The sequence below is a fragment of the Nestor notabilis genome, unplaced genomic scaffold (assembly GCF_000696875.1).
Source record: "Nestor notabilis isolate BGI_N333 unplaced genomic scaffold, ASM69687v1 scaffold5522, whole genome shotgun sequence".
Lineage (NCBI taxonomy): Eukaryota > Metazoa > Chordata > Aves > Psittaciformes > Psittacidae > Nestor > Nestor notabilis.
Window position 1 is genome coordinate 89,376 of NW_009917786.1, and position 14,578 is coordinate 103,953.

Genomic DNA, 14,578 nt, shown 5'->3' on the forward strand with positions numbered 1-14,578 from the left:
TATGAAAGAAAGCACTGAAATGCGTTTCTCGCACTGATACGGTTAACTCCTCCCAGTATTAATTTTGGCAAAATGTTTAATATTCCAATCAATTTTACATGAAGTATTACATGGAGGCAACATCACAGCACCTTCAAGCACTGCTTTCAAACATAAAAATACAAATCAATGCCACATTAAAAAATTATATCTGAACAGTTTAAGATTGCTGGGGTCACTCCCTCCCACACACACACAAGCTTTCCTTCAAAGCAACATTTGTTGAGCAGAAAAACAGCTCTTTGTTGTAATCCTCTCGCACCAACAATTTGTTGCTGCTAACAGAACTTGCACCGGGACAAAACAGGTACAACACAAGAAGAAAGCCTCTGAATGCTCACAGACTAGCAAAGATTTGCACCTGGGTGTGGTAAAGCGTTTGCGATCTCTTCCCATCTCTCCCCCGAAGCGCTGAAGGCCTAGTTCATAATTCCGTGCCAAACACCCCCTACAGACTGAGAGCACATTAGTGCTGGCCTCCAAAGGTCCAGAGACAGCTGCCTAGAAAGGATGTTTTTGGCAAATTTCCTAATGAAATTGTGAGGACAATAACTGAATAACCTTGAGAGTTCAAAGAGGGAGAGCAAGAAAAACAATAAATACAAGGGGGAATTTACCAGTAGGTTCTACTCACAGCAATGTAAGGAGACACAGAAACTGCTGGTAGCCAGCTTTGCTTTCCTAGTAAAAACACCTGCGAGACTGCACAATCCTCCTCACATACCTTAGCCAAATGCTTTCAGAGAATAAAAAACATCTCTGTGAGGGCAAAAGCCTGGGTCTTTGGCTTTTGAGGACTCTCTAAAAGGCCGTAACTATCCACGCAAAACTCTTCCTGTGAGACAACCATGTGTGTATTTTCTCACATTTCTCTTCAGAGAAAGAGCCGAGGGGATAAATCCCAAGTTCCTGTCTAGCCCAGCCCCCATTATACCTACACCTACTCATCAGGAGGTTTGTAAAGACAAACTAGTAATACAGGAGAAAAGAGGAACACTTTCCAAATGAACATAAGGCAGGACCCCTCTTGAGCCCTGGAGATGGTAGCATCAGGGTAGTACACAGACACATACTCACTTGACAGAGGGAGGAGGGGAACGGTACTTATTTGTTTTCTCAACATTTCCTCAAATATCTCAAGCAGGTATTATTTTCCCTGCAATATTTTTAGAAATTCCTCAAGAAATTAGTGAAGGCTTTTCTCAGCAGGAGAAAGGAAAGGGATGAAGGAAAATGTAAGCAAGTAGATGACTTCTCTTGCTGAATTCCTTTCCTTCCTCCACAAGGACCTTTTATAAGCAAGTCTTCCTCATCCTACAGCAGAAATGGCAGAAGGTAGAAGAGGTAAAAGTGAAAGGCAGCTCTACTCCCTGAACACTGTGAGTAAAACACTCCTCAGTTTTGCTTGATCTTCCTCCACTAGTAAGCAACCAAAGTAAGAATGCTGCAGATAAGTCTTCTTTCCCTTCACCTTCAAGAGCTCTCATCCTGCTTCTGTATCTAACAGAAATCATGTAAAACAGAGAAACATACAAGAAAGAAAACAAAGAGACTGTTTTTAAGTTTTATTTAGAAAGTGTGTTTTGGAATACCAGCAAAACCTACACTGTTGGTACCTCCACATGAGCAGCTAGAGCTCAGAGTATTAACAACAGCCCCATGTCAGCAGAAAGCAAAGCCAAAAACTCATCCAAGTTGAAATATTTTCAGAATTAAAACAAACTACCTGGATTCCAAGTATAAATCATTAGTAAACCCAATGTTCAGAGAATATGCTGATAATGAAAATTACTATGAAGTACTAAAAAATATTAGATCATAGTCAGGTTTTAGCTGTTCTGTAAGTGTAATTGCACCAGCACAGGCATGCCCTTTTGCATGGAAAGATGGACACAAAGAAAAAAATAAATCTCCAAAGGGTTATTTGAGACAAAACGACATATTCCAACTCTGAAATTTATTCTGGCAGTTTTCAAAACAACTACTATTCAAGACAAACACTCAGTGACAAACAGCACTCAGAGTGCAGACATTCAAGGACAGGGGAAAAAAGTACAAGGATTTTTAAAATCCCATTAGGTTAAAAAAAAAAAAACAAAACCACATGAGACTTCACAAACTACAGAGAACTGAGAGAACTGAGGGGGTGATTAAAAACACCCCAAAAAGCACGACCAGAAAATAATTTAGCAAGAGGAGCTTCTGGATACGGAAAGAGCCTGAAGACCTGTGTGAATCCATTACAGATTCTTGAAAACATGGCAAGAAAAAGATCTAAGCTGCGAAAAACATTCAATTTTTCATTAAACTACCCCATAAGATGAACAGGAAGTAAACAATGTACCATTCTAGGAATCATAAATCTGTAAGCCATGTTCCCCAAGCTACAAGTAAATGATAAAATAATTAGAGTATTATGAAACTCAAAGGATGATAAAGATAAGTCAGTAAAGTATCAAGATAAGGAACTCAAATCTTTCTGATCTATTAGAAATGTTAAAAAATACAAATTAAACCACTTAACTGCATATTTAACAAAAACTTCTTAATGCAAGTTTTTGACAAAGCCTTTGCAGAAATATGTTGTCCAGAGGTGTACGCTTCAACTGATCAGAAACGGCTGCAAGGGAAGAAATAAGCAATAACCTTGCATGAAGTTCAAAGAAGGAAGGAACATACAGAGGTTCCCTGAAAATATTTGTTAGTAAATACCAACATCCGAAAATGTTGCAAGATTAATTACTGAAAATTGTAGAAGAAAAAAGTAAGAATGGTGCCAGGATTCAACATGGATAAATATACAGCAATTGCACTGAATTTTGAACCACTCTTTTTTCAGAAAGAAGAACTACTACTGTAACTAATCCAGAAAATAAAAAAATAAAAAAATAAAAAAAAAAAAAGAATTGACCACTACCCAAACAGTTTGGTGGAAAAAAATAATTAAAAAAGATCCATAAAAAACTTTCTGATTATCCTCAGTACTTGACGTATCAAGAATGCGGTACAATAAGCAAGGAGAAAAAAAAAAAGTAATGGTATTTGTGATCACGACAGTTCGATTTGAGAAAAACAATCACAAAAGGATATTGTAAAAGCAGAAGGATTGCAAAGACAGGCAACCAGTGATTAAAGACTTCGAATGCTATCACCTGACACAAGTAAAAAAGGACAGATTTTTTTTTTCTACCTCAAAATGAAATGAACATAAAAGGACATGACAGAAATACAATTTAATGTATGATACATACAAAAAGTAGATCATCCCATTTATGCTTTAACAACAAAGAAAACCCCAGAAGAATAGTCAATAAATTGAAGAATAACACTAAACATACAAGACACCACATAAATCACATAAACTGAGGAATTCATCAACAGAAGACACTAGAACAAAGTTTAAGTAAGATATAGAGACAATTATATATATACAACTGAAAGAGTTATATAGGATTTTATACAGTGTATTTTAAAAGCATCTTACAAGCCTGACAGGGTCATAAACCAATCACTACCTGATAGTAATTAAACAGAAACATCTCCTGCAGATATAATTATTCCCCAGTGAAATTCCTTCCAAAGGTTTTTTCTATCGGCCACAGACAGAAGGCAGCAAGAAAAAATTATTTTAAAACAGCAACTTCCCTACATCAATCAGAGCTGATGAAGGTTTTTACAGGTGATAAACTTCTTTTAAATCAGATTAAATTTAGCATACCACACACACGGTACCTGAAAGACAAATACTAAATAAAGAAAAAAAAAAAAAAACCAAACAACTCCTACCCTTTGAGAAAGGGAAATTACCCAACAGGAACCCTACAAACTCAGGGTAGATATAAAGGGTGAAATGACATCTAAATGTAGTTAGGTTAACAGAACCAAAGGAGAAGCTACTCCCCTCCTTCTGCTGGATGCATGACAGAAAGGAAATTAAAGTAATTGCTGATTTTATTCCAAGTATGAAGCAGAAATTGTTAAATTTTTTACCATCAGTAAAAAGTAAATTAAAGAATAAGAAGATGTTAGACACGGCTTCACTTGCTAAACACTAATTTTTGGCTCGCTTCCCCAAACACATAGATAACAATTTATAGCCATTATGAGCATTTAAAATTTATCCGAGCATAAAAGAAATAAATTAGAAGCTATTTTGTCCAACTCTGAAAATCTGAACTGGAAAAAGACCTAAACTAACCTGTAGTGTTAACCAAAAAATGCAGCAAGAAAAAGGAAAGTAGGAAAAAGACACAAGACCCATTAGATTTTACCTCACAACTTTCAGCAAACAAAATCCTACTAAACTCAGAAGTTATTTGAAAGCATACATTTAACACCAAACTGCATTTTTTTTTTAAGAGGATTTTCTTTTAAATAATAATCAGATCAAATGCAAGGCAACAAACAATAAAAGCTGCCATGGCGGAATTGTACATCTGGAACTTCCATCTATCATCTCTTCTCTGCCCTCTTAGGTTTTTCTTACAATCAACAGCAGATTGAAAGATTTGGTTACAGAACATTTATTGTTATAAAAACTGAGGTGCAATATTAACTCAATCATCAATAAAATGTGAAAAACAGGAGATACTGTTAAGCACACAGTATTGCTAATCAATACAAATAGCAATAGCTATTTGAAGTACACTATGGAGAATACAATTTTCTTGAAATTCTCTCCAAATAACAATTAAAAGCTACATGGAGCACAAACATAAGAGCCTTCTGATCTTTCTGAGAGAAGCTCTAACTCGATTTAATCAATCATCTTTGTTTTCAGTTCTCAAATCCCATTTTCTGTGAAGCAAAATATCTCGTCCCAGGAGGTACCCTGCCCTGCTAATACCACATTGCTAATATCAAAGCACCTGTCCCAGTCTCACAGAACAGTACTCTGTTGATAGGTGGTGATGGCACCTGCAGAGTACTTGCTGAGGTGTCAGACTGGGAAATAAGATCATAAAGGAATACATTTTTTCATATTTGAAAGAAACAAGAGTTATTTAATTGGACTACAACTCCTCTTCTACAAGGCACAGGGTATTCTAGTACTGAGAATATCTTAAACGAAAAGAAAAAAAATAACCTATATCAATTCTCAGCAAGTGTAATATTTGGGGGTTAGGAAGGATTTCTGTGAAATGCATTTACAATCATGTCTCAATAGAGAAGGTAATTACAAATATAATTTGGGCTCTCACTGCTGAGAGCTAGTTGTGACACCAGCAGTAAAGAATTTTAAATTCAGAATGACAACCAGTTTCTAAATCTCAGTACCTTCAAACAAAAACAAAAACAACCAAAAAAAAAAAAAAAAACCAACAACAACAACAAAAAAAAAACAACCAAAAAAAAAAAATCAAAGAAACTGACTATTTGGTCAAAATGTTAAAATAGTGCAAAATTTAATACTTAAACACTTTGTTTAAAGAGGAAATTGGAACCTTTACTTGTTTCAAATTGCATGTGTCACTGTATAAAAGTATTTTTCTGTACAAATATTCTTTAGCATCATTTTAACAACTAGAAAATCTAACCCTAAAATACTTAATGTCCACAGAGGACTAGTTCTTGTGATACTTCAAAAATAATCACAGAAAATTCTTAACTTTTTATACAACTGGAAATCATTTAAATTGAATGTTAAATAATCTGGTACAAATTCAGATGGTTTTATTTTAAGTGACAAGGAATATGTTAACTGTGGACACTAATTGGGGAACAGTGAGCTATAGAAACCAGATGACTTCAGAGGTACTCTGTAATTCCCCCATAAAATACAGGTCTTATCTATCCTCAAAAGCAGCAGCTTTCTGTTCCACAGCTATTTACCTCCTGCCTCTTTGACTTCTAAGTCGTTTAACATCTGGTCCAGTATTTACAGGTTTTGCCTGCATGTAGTAACCGAAAAGAAAAATTCCACCTCGATTCCAGCTAGAAGGCTTTACATAAACTCAAATAAAGCAGAAAGAATCCTGCAGAACCCTCAGAGCATTTAAATCGGGAAAACAGAAAAACCATACAGGCTAAAGGACTCAGCATCTATGTTACCAGAATGCCTGCCACAGCTCTCAGCAAACTGCCAAGGGTTGAAATAGGTATCTATTGTGCAGGTATGGTACTAGAGACAGACAAATCACATCTTCAAGTATGAAAGAAATGCACTTCAGAGCACACTCCTAAATCAAACTGGCTGCTATTTTTACTGATTTCTAAATCAGCCACAGAATTTAGTAGGCAATAGAAGTATTTTTTTGTGTACAGTGCACTAGCTCCCCGTGTGGACACACCTGATTAGCAATACATGCAAAGTAGCATACAAGACTTAGAGTGATCTTCTTATTTAAAGTGGAGTACACTAGTGGTCTATTAATTCACTCCTAACATGCTAACATCTTAAAGTCCCATATTCTGATGTTTGGCTTTTTTTTTTTTTTTTTTTTAATGGAATCGCTGGCTTAAGAAGTTCCCTCCAGTGCTCCTCATTTCCCAATAGTACTCTTTCAGCTGTGCCAACAAAGCCATTTACACAGTTCTGCAGTTAATCTGAACTAATCCAGAATGAAAATATCCTGCTTTACACCTAATTCATCTGGACTGATTCTCTGGATCATAAGACAACTTTAAAACAGCACACAACAGAACCACAGCTCATGAGAGCACAGCTCTGGTTATGTCAGCGCAACCATTACTATCAAAAGGAAATCTTGTCCAACAACAGCTAAACTTCTTTCCAACATCTAAAAGCCTTTCTGGAGCAAAATGAACAACCTGATAAAGCAATTCTATTGTAAGACCATGGCATACATGAATAAGCTGAAGATTCACGATTTGAAAACTCTTTTAAAAATGCAGCATACACAATTCTCCTTTTCTAAAGCTGGGTGACACTGTTAGCCCCAGAAGCTGCACACATACAATGAACATGTAGGTATCAGTGTTCACTGACAGGTCAGAAGTCAAATATCATGAAAAACCCAAAGAAGGAAAATGGATACAGATGACCATGTGCCAGCCTTGGAGCAAAGATAATTAAGTGATACAGATACATTAGACTTGAGAGGCAGATCATGACATATTGCTTCTATAACTGGTTACTGCAGTCATACCTGAGAACCAGGCTACTGACAGCAATAAAGAATTAAATTTCATCTTTAACAGACCCCTAATACTGCACAACTTCAGGAAAAGTCTTATTTACCATTTTGTTCAAAGTACTGAGTATCTGAGATTACTAACACAGCAGTCAGGGTGAATTCTTAAGAGTAAAGTGGTACTACAACATGAACCTTAATGTCCCACATTTCCCATTTTTTAGTGACGAAGCCAAACTAACTGGCGGCTGGAGACTATTACCAAAAGAGGCTTATCCCATGTGTTTCTTACTCACAAAACACAGGAATTTTTTTTTCCTATGAAAAATCAACATAGCTAATAAAAAGGTAGAATACGAAAAGTTGGATAAAGGAATAATTCAAGAAATTAGGTTCTACAGGGACAGTGCAAGCACAAATAGACTACCTTTTATCATTTATGGATTGGCTCTAGCTTGATAGTTTCTAGTAACAGCACAGGAATGTGAAGCTTAATTCTTTTACCCATCCCAACCACGGTGGCTCTACTTGCCTCTCATTTGAAGAGCACCAGGGAAGTTCCTTGGAGTGCACTCATATGCTATGGTGTATATAAATGCAACATCTTTCCTCCCTTTTTCAAAAAATCTGCTACCTAATGTTTCTCTTTTTAAAAGCCTTTAGAAATCATTATGATTTTTGAAAACTGTTTAACAAACATTTAATCAGAGTAATTATTCTTCAAAATCCACTTCCGACTAATAGCACACTTGCCTTTGACAGGAAACATTCAATCTTTCTTTTGCTTTGTTCTCTATTAATTCAGTTTACAAATAGTTGAATTTGGCATGGGCTTGTGTTCTGAAAGACTAATGCAGACTAATACACCATACTGCTTTGTATATCTACTTCAAAACGAATTTAATCAACACAGTAACATTCAATACACACAAAATTAAGCCAGAGGTTTAAAGACCAATGCCAGCTGTGAGCAGCAGGAAAGCAGATACCACAAATAGACTTCCTGCTAAATTATCCTGTTTCAGCTCGGATAGAGTTAATTTTCTTCCTAGTAGCTGGTTCAGTGCTGTTTTGGGTTTAGCCTGAGAACAGTGCTGATAACACACTGATGTTTTACTTGTTGCTAAGTAGCGCTTACCCCGATCAAGGACTTTTCAGTCTCTCATGCTCTGCCAGTGAGGAGGGAACAGAGCCAGGACAGTTGACCTGAACTAGCCAAAGGGATACTCCGTACCATAGAATGTCACACTCAGCATATAAACGGGAGAATTGGCTGGAAGCCACTCCATCACTGCTCAGGGACAGTGTGGTCACCAGTCAACAGGGGGCAGGCAATAGTATTGGGCATCACTTCTCTTTCTCAGGTTTTATTTCTCCCTCTTTTTGTCATCTCCCTTTTCATTACGATTATTACTATATTTTATTTCCATTATAAAATTGTTCTTAACCAACAGGTTTTAGCTTTCCCCCCTAGTTCTCCTCCCCATCCCACTGGAAGGTGGGGAATGTAAGCAAGCAGCTACATGGTACTTAGTTGCTGGCTGGGGTTAAACCATGACACTACCACAGACACCAGACTTTCTCAGGCATTTGGTACATAACCAGACAAGAACTTGATTGATTTAGATCTTCAGTAATGGGAGTTTAATTTGCAAATCTTATTTTAAGCTATTACAGCTAAGCCATATTTTTCTTTTCTGGATTTTATGTGCACATTTTTCTACATGTTACCTTGGAAGCCACTCCACATACAGGGTTTAGCTTGCCACTGGAAGAAACTGGCACTTTCAATGTAAAAGAAAACTGGTATGTTATAGAAGTGAGCAATAATCATGTTTATTTTTACCAACCTTCTTGAAATACATACTGAAAGCAAGTGATCTGCATGCTGACAGAAGGGAAGTCGCATTATGTAAGAAAAACTCTGGGAAAAGAAAAAACACTTTTTCTGTGTTTAAAGAAACCAAAACAAACGTTCCTAATCAAATGATTCCTGCAGACCTCAACATTTGCCTATTATAAAACTAATGCCAAAATGAAGAGGCAGGACAAAAGTACCTCCTCTACTTTTCCCAATAAAATGATGGTCATAGTTTTCTTCTTATACAGATTTAGCGAAATGAAGACACATGGGGGAAGGAAAATGTCCAAGTGGAAAAGTTTGTTGTTTGGGTGAGGGTTTGGGTTTGTTTTATTGTTTTGGTTTCCCCCCTCCCCCATTCAATAGTTTGTAATTACTTTTTAATGCCATTAAAGCACCCTCTCTCAAGAAAACCGAAAATAAATAGAAGTTAGGGAAGATTTGATGCCCATTCTGCAGTTTGAGATTTAATGTGTTCAGAAACACATGCACATAATACTTCACTACTCTCTTTTGGAGGTTTTCTTGGAAGTTCTAGTGAAAAAATTTACATTGCATCTTTGGTCTCTACAGTTCAAAGACTCCCTTAAAAGTAGCACCAATGAAAAACGAAAGAATGCAAGTGATGTGTTCCTCACCATACTAGCCCTTTTGGGGAAGCTAGCTTATCCCACATGGAGGTGGTAAACAGACTTTTAACTGTTGTCCAAGAAATGGACTACCTGCTGTAACTTGGAAAGAAGCAGCAAAGAGCTTCATCAACTCCACACAAGGACTTAGCCACCACTCTCACCCAGCTGGGACGAAACTCCAAAACAGCCCTGCTCTCAATAACACTGCTGTACACATGGGTGAGGGAAGACTAGTTGACTCAAGGAGATTAACCTCATACCTCTTCTGATGAGAAGTAACGACTCTTACCCCTGAAGTCATAATTTAATACTCTATATTTATGATGCATACAAAGACAGCAGAAGCTTTGTTACGACACTGGAGTTTCAAAGTCTTTCTAGTTCCCACACCCTGCAATGCTTGTTTCACCTGTTTCACCTCTTCCTCAATTGCAGGCCCCCTGTGTAGAAGCGTTTCTCTGCATAACACAGTTGTTTCACTATACATTCATTTAGTATAAGATTTACCTTGTTTTCTCCAGGTAATACCACAGTTTCAGAAAGGATGCACAGTCACATGTTTAGAATAGCACATTCTAAAAGATGTGGAAAGGCACAGAAGCTGACTACAACCATTCTTCCCCAACAATATGTAGTATTAATTCTATTTTGAGAAGATACAACAAAAAGTTATCATCAGGTTTGAGTCATTTTAGCTTGTATTAAAAACTTCAATGAACCTGATCATTTAGCTCTTCTGTTCAGTGTGAATGCTACCTTAACAGCAGCATTCTCTTTTCAACCTCATTTTACCATAAAACATTTCATAAGAAGCAATAGTTAAGTTACAAAATTTATTGAGTGTGTATTTACCCAATTAAAACACGATAAAACTTAAAAGAGAAAATACAGTTTTCTAGGGGAACAACCTTCCAGTTATATATAGATTAGATAGAATCCAACTTCAGAAGCTATCCAGACTCAAGCTCTCCTAAGCGGGGAACTACTGCAATGGTAGTACCATGAAGTTTGAGTATTTTACTATTAAAAATAGTAGATGTTTACACACACAGTATCTTGCTCCATATTTAACTGTTGCCACCCCACAACCCTTGAATTTACTGAGACTGTTCAACAGCTGACACAGAAGCATGGTGAACAGAAACATAATACTTCCAAGTCAACTTGAGCCTCATCAGTTCTTAAACGATGAGGCTCTTAAACGAAGTTTTCCAGTAAAGGAAAAGGGTCTGAAGCCAGTTTATCTTGCACTAAAAAAAACCAGTAGTACAGTAGCTCATATGTTCCCAAATCCTTCTAGCTAAAATTTGTTAGGAAAACAGAGTTTTAAAAATATTAAAAAAGGTAATTTTATTTTATCATGTTACATTTCAAGCAAATCTTTGACGATTTGACTTGGTAGGTCCGACCACCTACAAAATCTATCTATATTTCACTTTATATTTAAGTTTCAAAGAAAAACTATGAAGCAACCTTTTTATTCCCCTCAGTTGTCGAAATCCCACACACAAAGCCACACTACACTATTTTCTCACTGTTGTGGAATATTCCTTACATTCAAGATCAGAAATGCACTTCAGTCCTGATCTGCAAAATCTTCCCTGGCTCTATCTTCATTTTCTTAAAAAGAGAATGTCATCACATTCAACCTTAAGAACTGGGCTGTTCACCAGAGACTAGGATAAGGTCAAATTCATTTCCAGTTGTCATCAGAACCAGGATATGAATTAAGCCTCCAAAAACGTATTAGTTGAGTAATACAAACAGCCCTCTTAAAGGTTTCTCTTCCCCTCCTCCTCCCCCTCACCCCAAGCATGGATTCATAAAAAGAGAAGCCTCCACAGGCACAACAGGTTGGATATAATGAAGCACTGTTTCTGTAGTCCTCTAGGTACCAACTTGAAAGGATGCTTTGCTAGTAGCAATGATTGGAGAACACTTCTCCAGAGACCAAAGAAAAAGTAATTCAATTTCAGCTGGTGAAAACTAGTATCTAGGAATGGCTGTTTTACAGACTTTCTTTTTAGCTTCATATTACAGAAATGAATCAAGACTATATTAATTCAAGAGAAGTCTTATTACTAAAAACCAAAGAACTTCCTTGTGTTACTCACAATGAACTCCCCAAGCTTTCTGATTAACACAAAAAGCAAACAGATAGCAAGCTATTTTAATGTTTGTTGTATTTTTCCTTACTGCTCCATAAACAATTGAAAAGAGGAAAAAATTAAGGTATCTTATAAAGAGTTTAGGAATACAGAACTCCAGATCAAAAAAAAAGATAGAAAGTATTATCCAAGAAATGCTTCATTTGTAAAGTGATGCCGTGTTTCAGGTTAAGCCTGTACAACCTTTTATCTTCCGTATTATCATTATCCACCTTAGAAAGGGTTGCCTTCTGTTTTAGGAGAGAGGCAAAAGATGAAACTCACCTAGAGTGCAGAAAAGCAGACAAAGATTTATCCCACCTCATTCCACTGAGGCAAAAGAATAGATGATATTCTAGAAAAAAAGAAATTCCATATCCACACACCTTTCCCTAATGTAAAGGGAAAAACAGAGTACTGCTGTAGGACCCAAAAGCCACACCACTACATTATCTATGAGGCAGGCCAGATTAAATATGCACTGCATGTTTAATTCACAGTAACAGTCTTCAGCTAAACAGGTCAGATTTTGAGCAAGACCTAAACAGTGAGATTACTCCAAATACAGCATGAGGAGGCGTGGCATCATGTATTCACTCTACAGTAAATCACAGGGAAAATGTTTGGTCATTACCTCAAACGTTCCTGTTTGGTTTAGGGTTTTTTTCCCCTCCAGGAACCCAAATGAAATCTATTCCCTACTTCTGCACTATTTCGTACTTACTGCTGGTAGTAGAGACTGCATGTTCTGGTTGGAGTCAGCTATAGTGGCTAGGTAAACCAAGTTTGTATGCAGCATCTGCTGGTATCTATCAAAATAAACAACAGCAAATCAGATCTTAAGTAATAAACTCAGTAACATCAGAATTCACTTTAATTCCATACATATAAATAAAGTTACCTATATAAAACAAGATTCATGAGACTTGTAAGAGTACCATTATTAGGAATCTAAAGCCTTTTCCCTCACATTTACCTATTACCCAGTCTTTCCCCAATGTCTCCACCAAATCTGTGCTTTTCTCTCTACAGTTTCTGTTTTCTTATGACAAATCTAAAACTGGGTGACACCGTTCTTACCTATTTCACTTCCTGCCCCAAAATAAGTCACCAAGAGACATACAGAGCGTGTCTGCGGCTGTTTGGTGTCATTTCCATTGCAAACGCTAGGGAAAAGGAGCTATTATGCCCCCAGACACACTGCATCTAGATCCATGTGAATTGCAAGCAAGACCAGTGCAAGCATTTCATCAGAAGGACCCTGACATTTGGAAGCTTGCTATGGAACCAATGATTTTTCTGCTTCAGAACCACATTCTGGAGTCTCAACATCCAGTCCCAAATCACAAAAATAACCTTAAAAGCAGGAACAGACTACGAATACATTACTACAGGCTTGCAAACAGCTTAATGCAGTAATGGTGCTACAGTAAAAGCACCCATTTAAAGCAAAAATACCTACTATTTATGACCCCCTCCTACTTCAAAATTACCAGTTCTCTTAGTAATGGACACAAGGAATATTGTGATGCTGTCACATTTGTGATTTTGTATTTGTCAAATTACATGATCATTCCATGCCAGAAAAAAAATGGGAAAATAATATTCCTTAGTAATTCACTCCTTCCACAGTTCTCTCGAATCACTCTCCAGAGACCACACTAGAGAGCAAAACTACATGAGATATTCTGGCAAGCCAAACTCTAAGATAAGCTGGTTTGTTCTTGGGCAAGTGACAAGCAGGTGGTTTTCAAACATGCTGTCAGGAAAAAGGTCCATCCCTACAGGATTTCGCAATGTTTGAAAAGAAAACTACCTCTTTTCCAAAGTGCAATTATGATGCAGAGGAAAGAGATCTTGGTTATACAGTCCCCATTTTTATAAGCATCATTATGACAAATTTGCCGTAGGCAAGCTGCAACAATGAAAAGCGACAGAAGTCATAGTCATACGACAAACAAAAATACCCCTAAATTTTAAGTGTAGTATCTGTAGCAATAATTTTCGGCTCTTCACGGTACAGTTCCTCTACAAGGTGAAATAAACAAAATTAAGAATGGTGATCTAGATGGAAATTCACCCAGTCCACAGTGTATTTGGATTGATGTCTTACTGAGAGCATTCAGATGTCTTTCCTTTGTTCTGATAGTCCATTATACACTGAATAAGATGGTTATTTTCATCCAACATCTGAAACAATAAAGAAAAAGTTTGGTGTAAGTTTCATGTTCTTTGTGGAAAGGAACTGAAGTTAAGTTTGAGTCTTGCTCCTCAGAGTTCTTAAAAATAACAAAAATTGATTATTCCAAAAAGTTCTACTTAACCAATTAGAGAACACTCTTTTGCTCCCATTTCCCCCCTCCAGTTAGTTTTACAGATTTCAGTTTAAGGGTTTCTTATCACTATTAGAGCTACATTCGTGAAGCTTCCCCTCTGAATACCAACTTGTTCTGCACCAAGTTCTTGGGGAGTTTTCCAAGTTTTGCATATCTTTGATATCTACAAAAAAATTACTTAAAAATTTATTCCCCAAATTTCCCGTCTTCTAAAGTCTGCAAATGTTCATAAATTTAATACTAAAAGACACTGAAATTGTTATTGATAGAAACTGAGCTTACCAGACCTTATATCTTCCTTACATCTAACCTGAACTTCCCTGTTAAAGTTTGAACCCCTTGTCCTACCACTGCAGTCCCTAACGAAGAGTCCCTCCCCAACATCCTTATAGGCCTCCTTCAGATGTTGGAAGGCTGCTATGAGGTCTCCACGCAGCCTTCTCTTCTCCAGGCTGAACAGCCCCAACTT

General features: G+C 36.9%; 1 protein-coding gene across 1 annotated transcript in view; it reads right to left on the minus strand.

Annotated features, from left to right (window-relative positions):
- Nucleotides 1-13,963, minus strand: part of SS18 (synovial sarcoma translocation, chromosome 18) — a 38,169-nt gene extending 24,206 nt beyond the window's left edge. Inside the window, exons 1-2 of the mRNA XM_010009403.1 lie at nucleotides 13,887-13,963; nucleotides 12,498-12,582 (exon numbers count right to left, since the gene is read on the minus strand). Of these exons, the coding sequence (XP_010007705.1) occupies nucleotides 12,498-12,582; nucleotides 13,887-13,963 (162 nt within the window). The remainder of the gene's footprint in view (nucleotides 1-12,497; nucleotides 12,583-13,886) is intronic.
- Nucleotides 13,964-14,578: the final 615 nt, after the last annotated feature.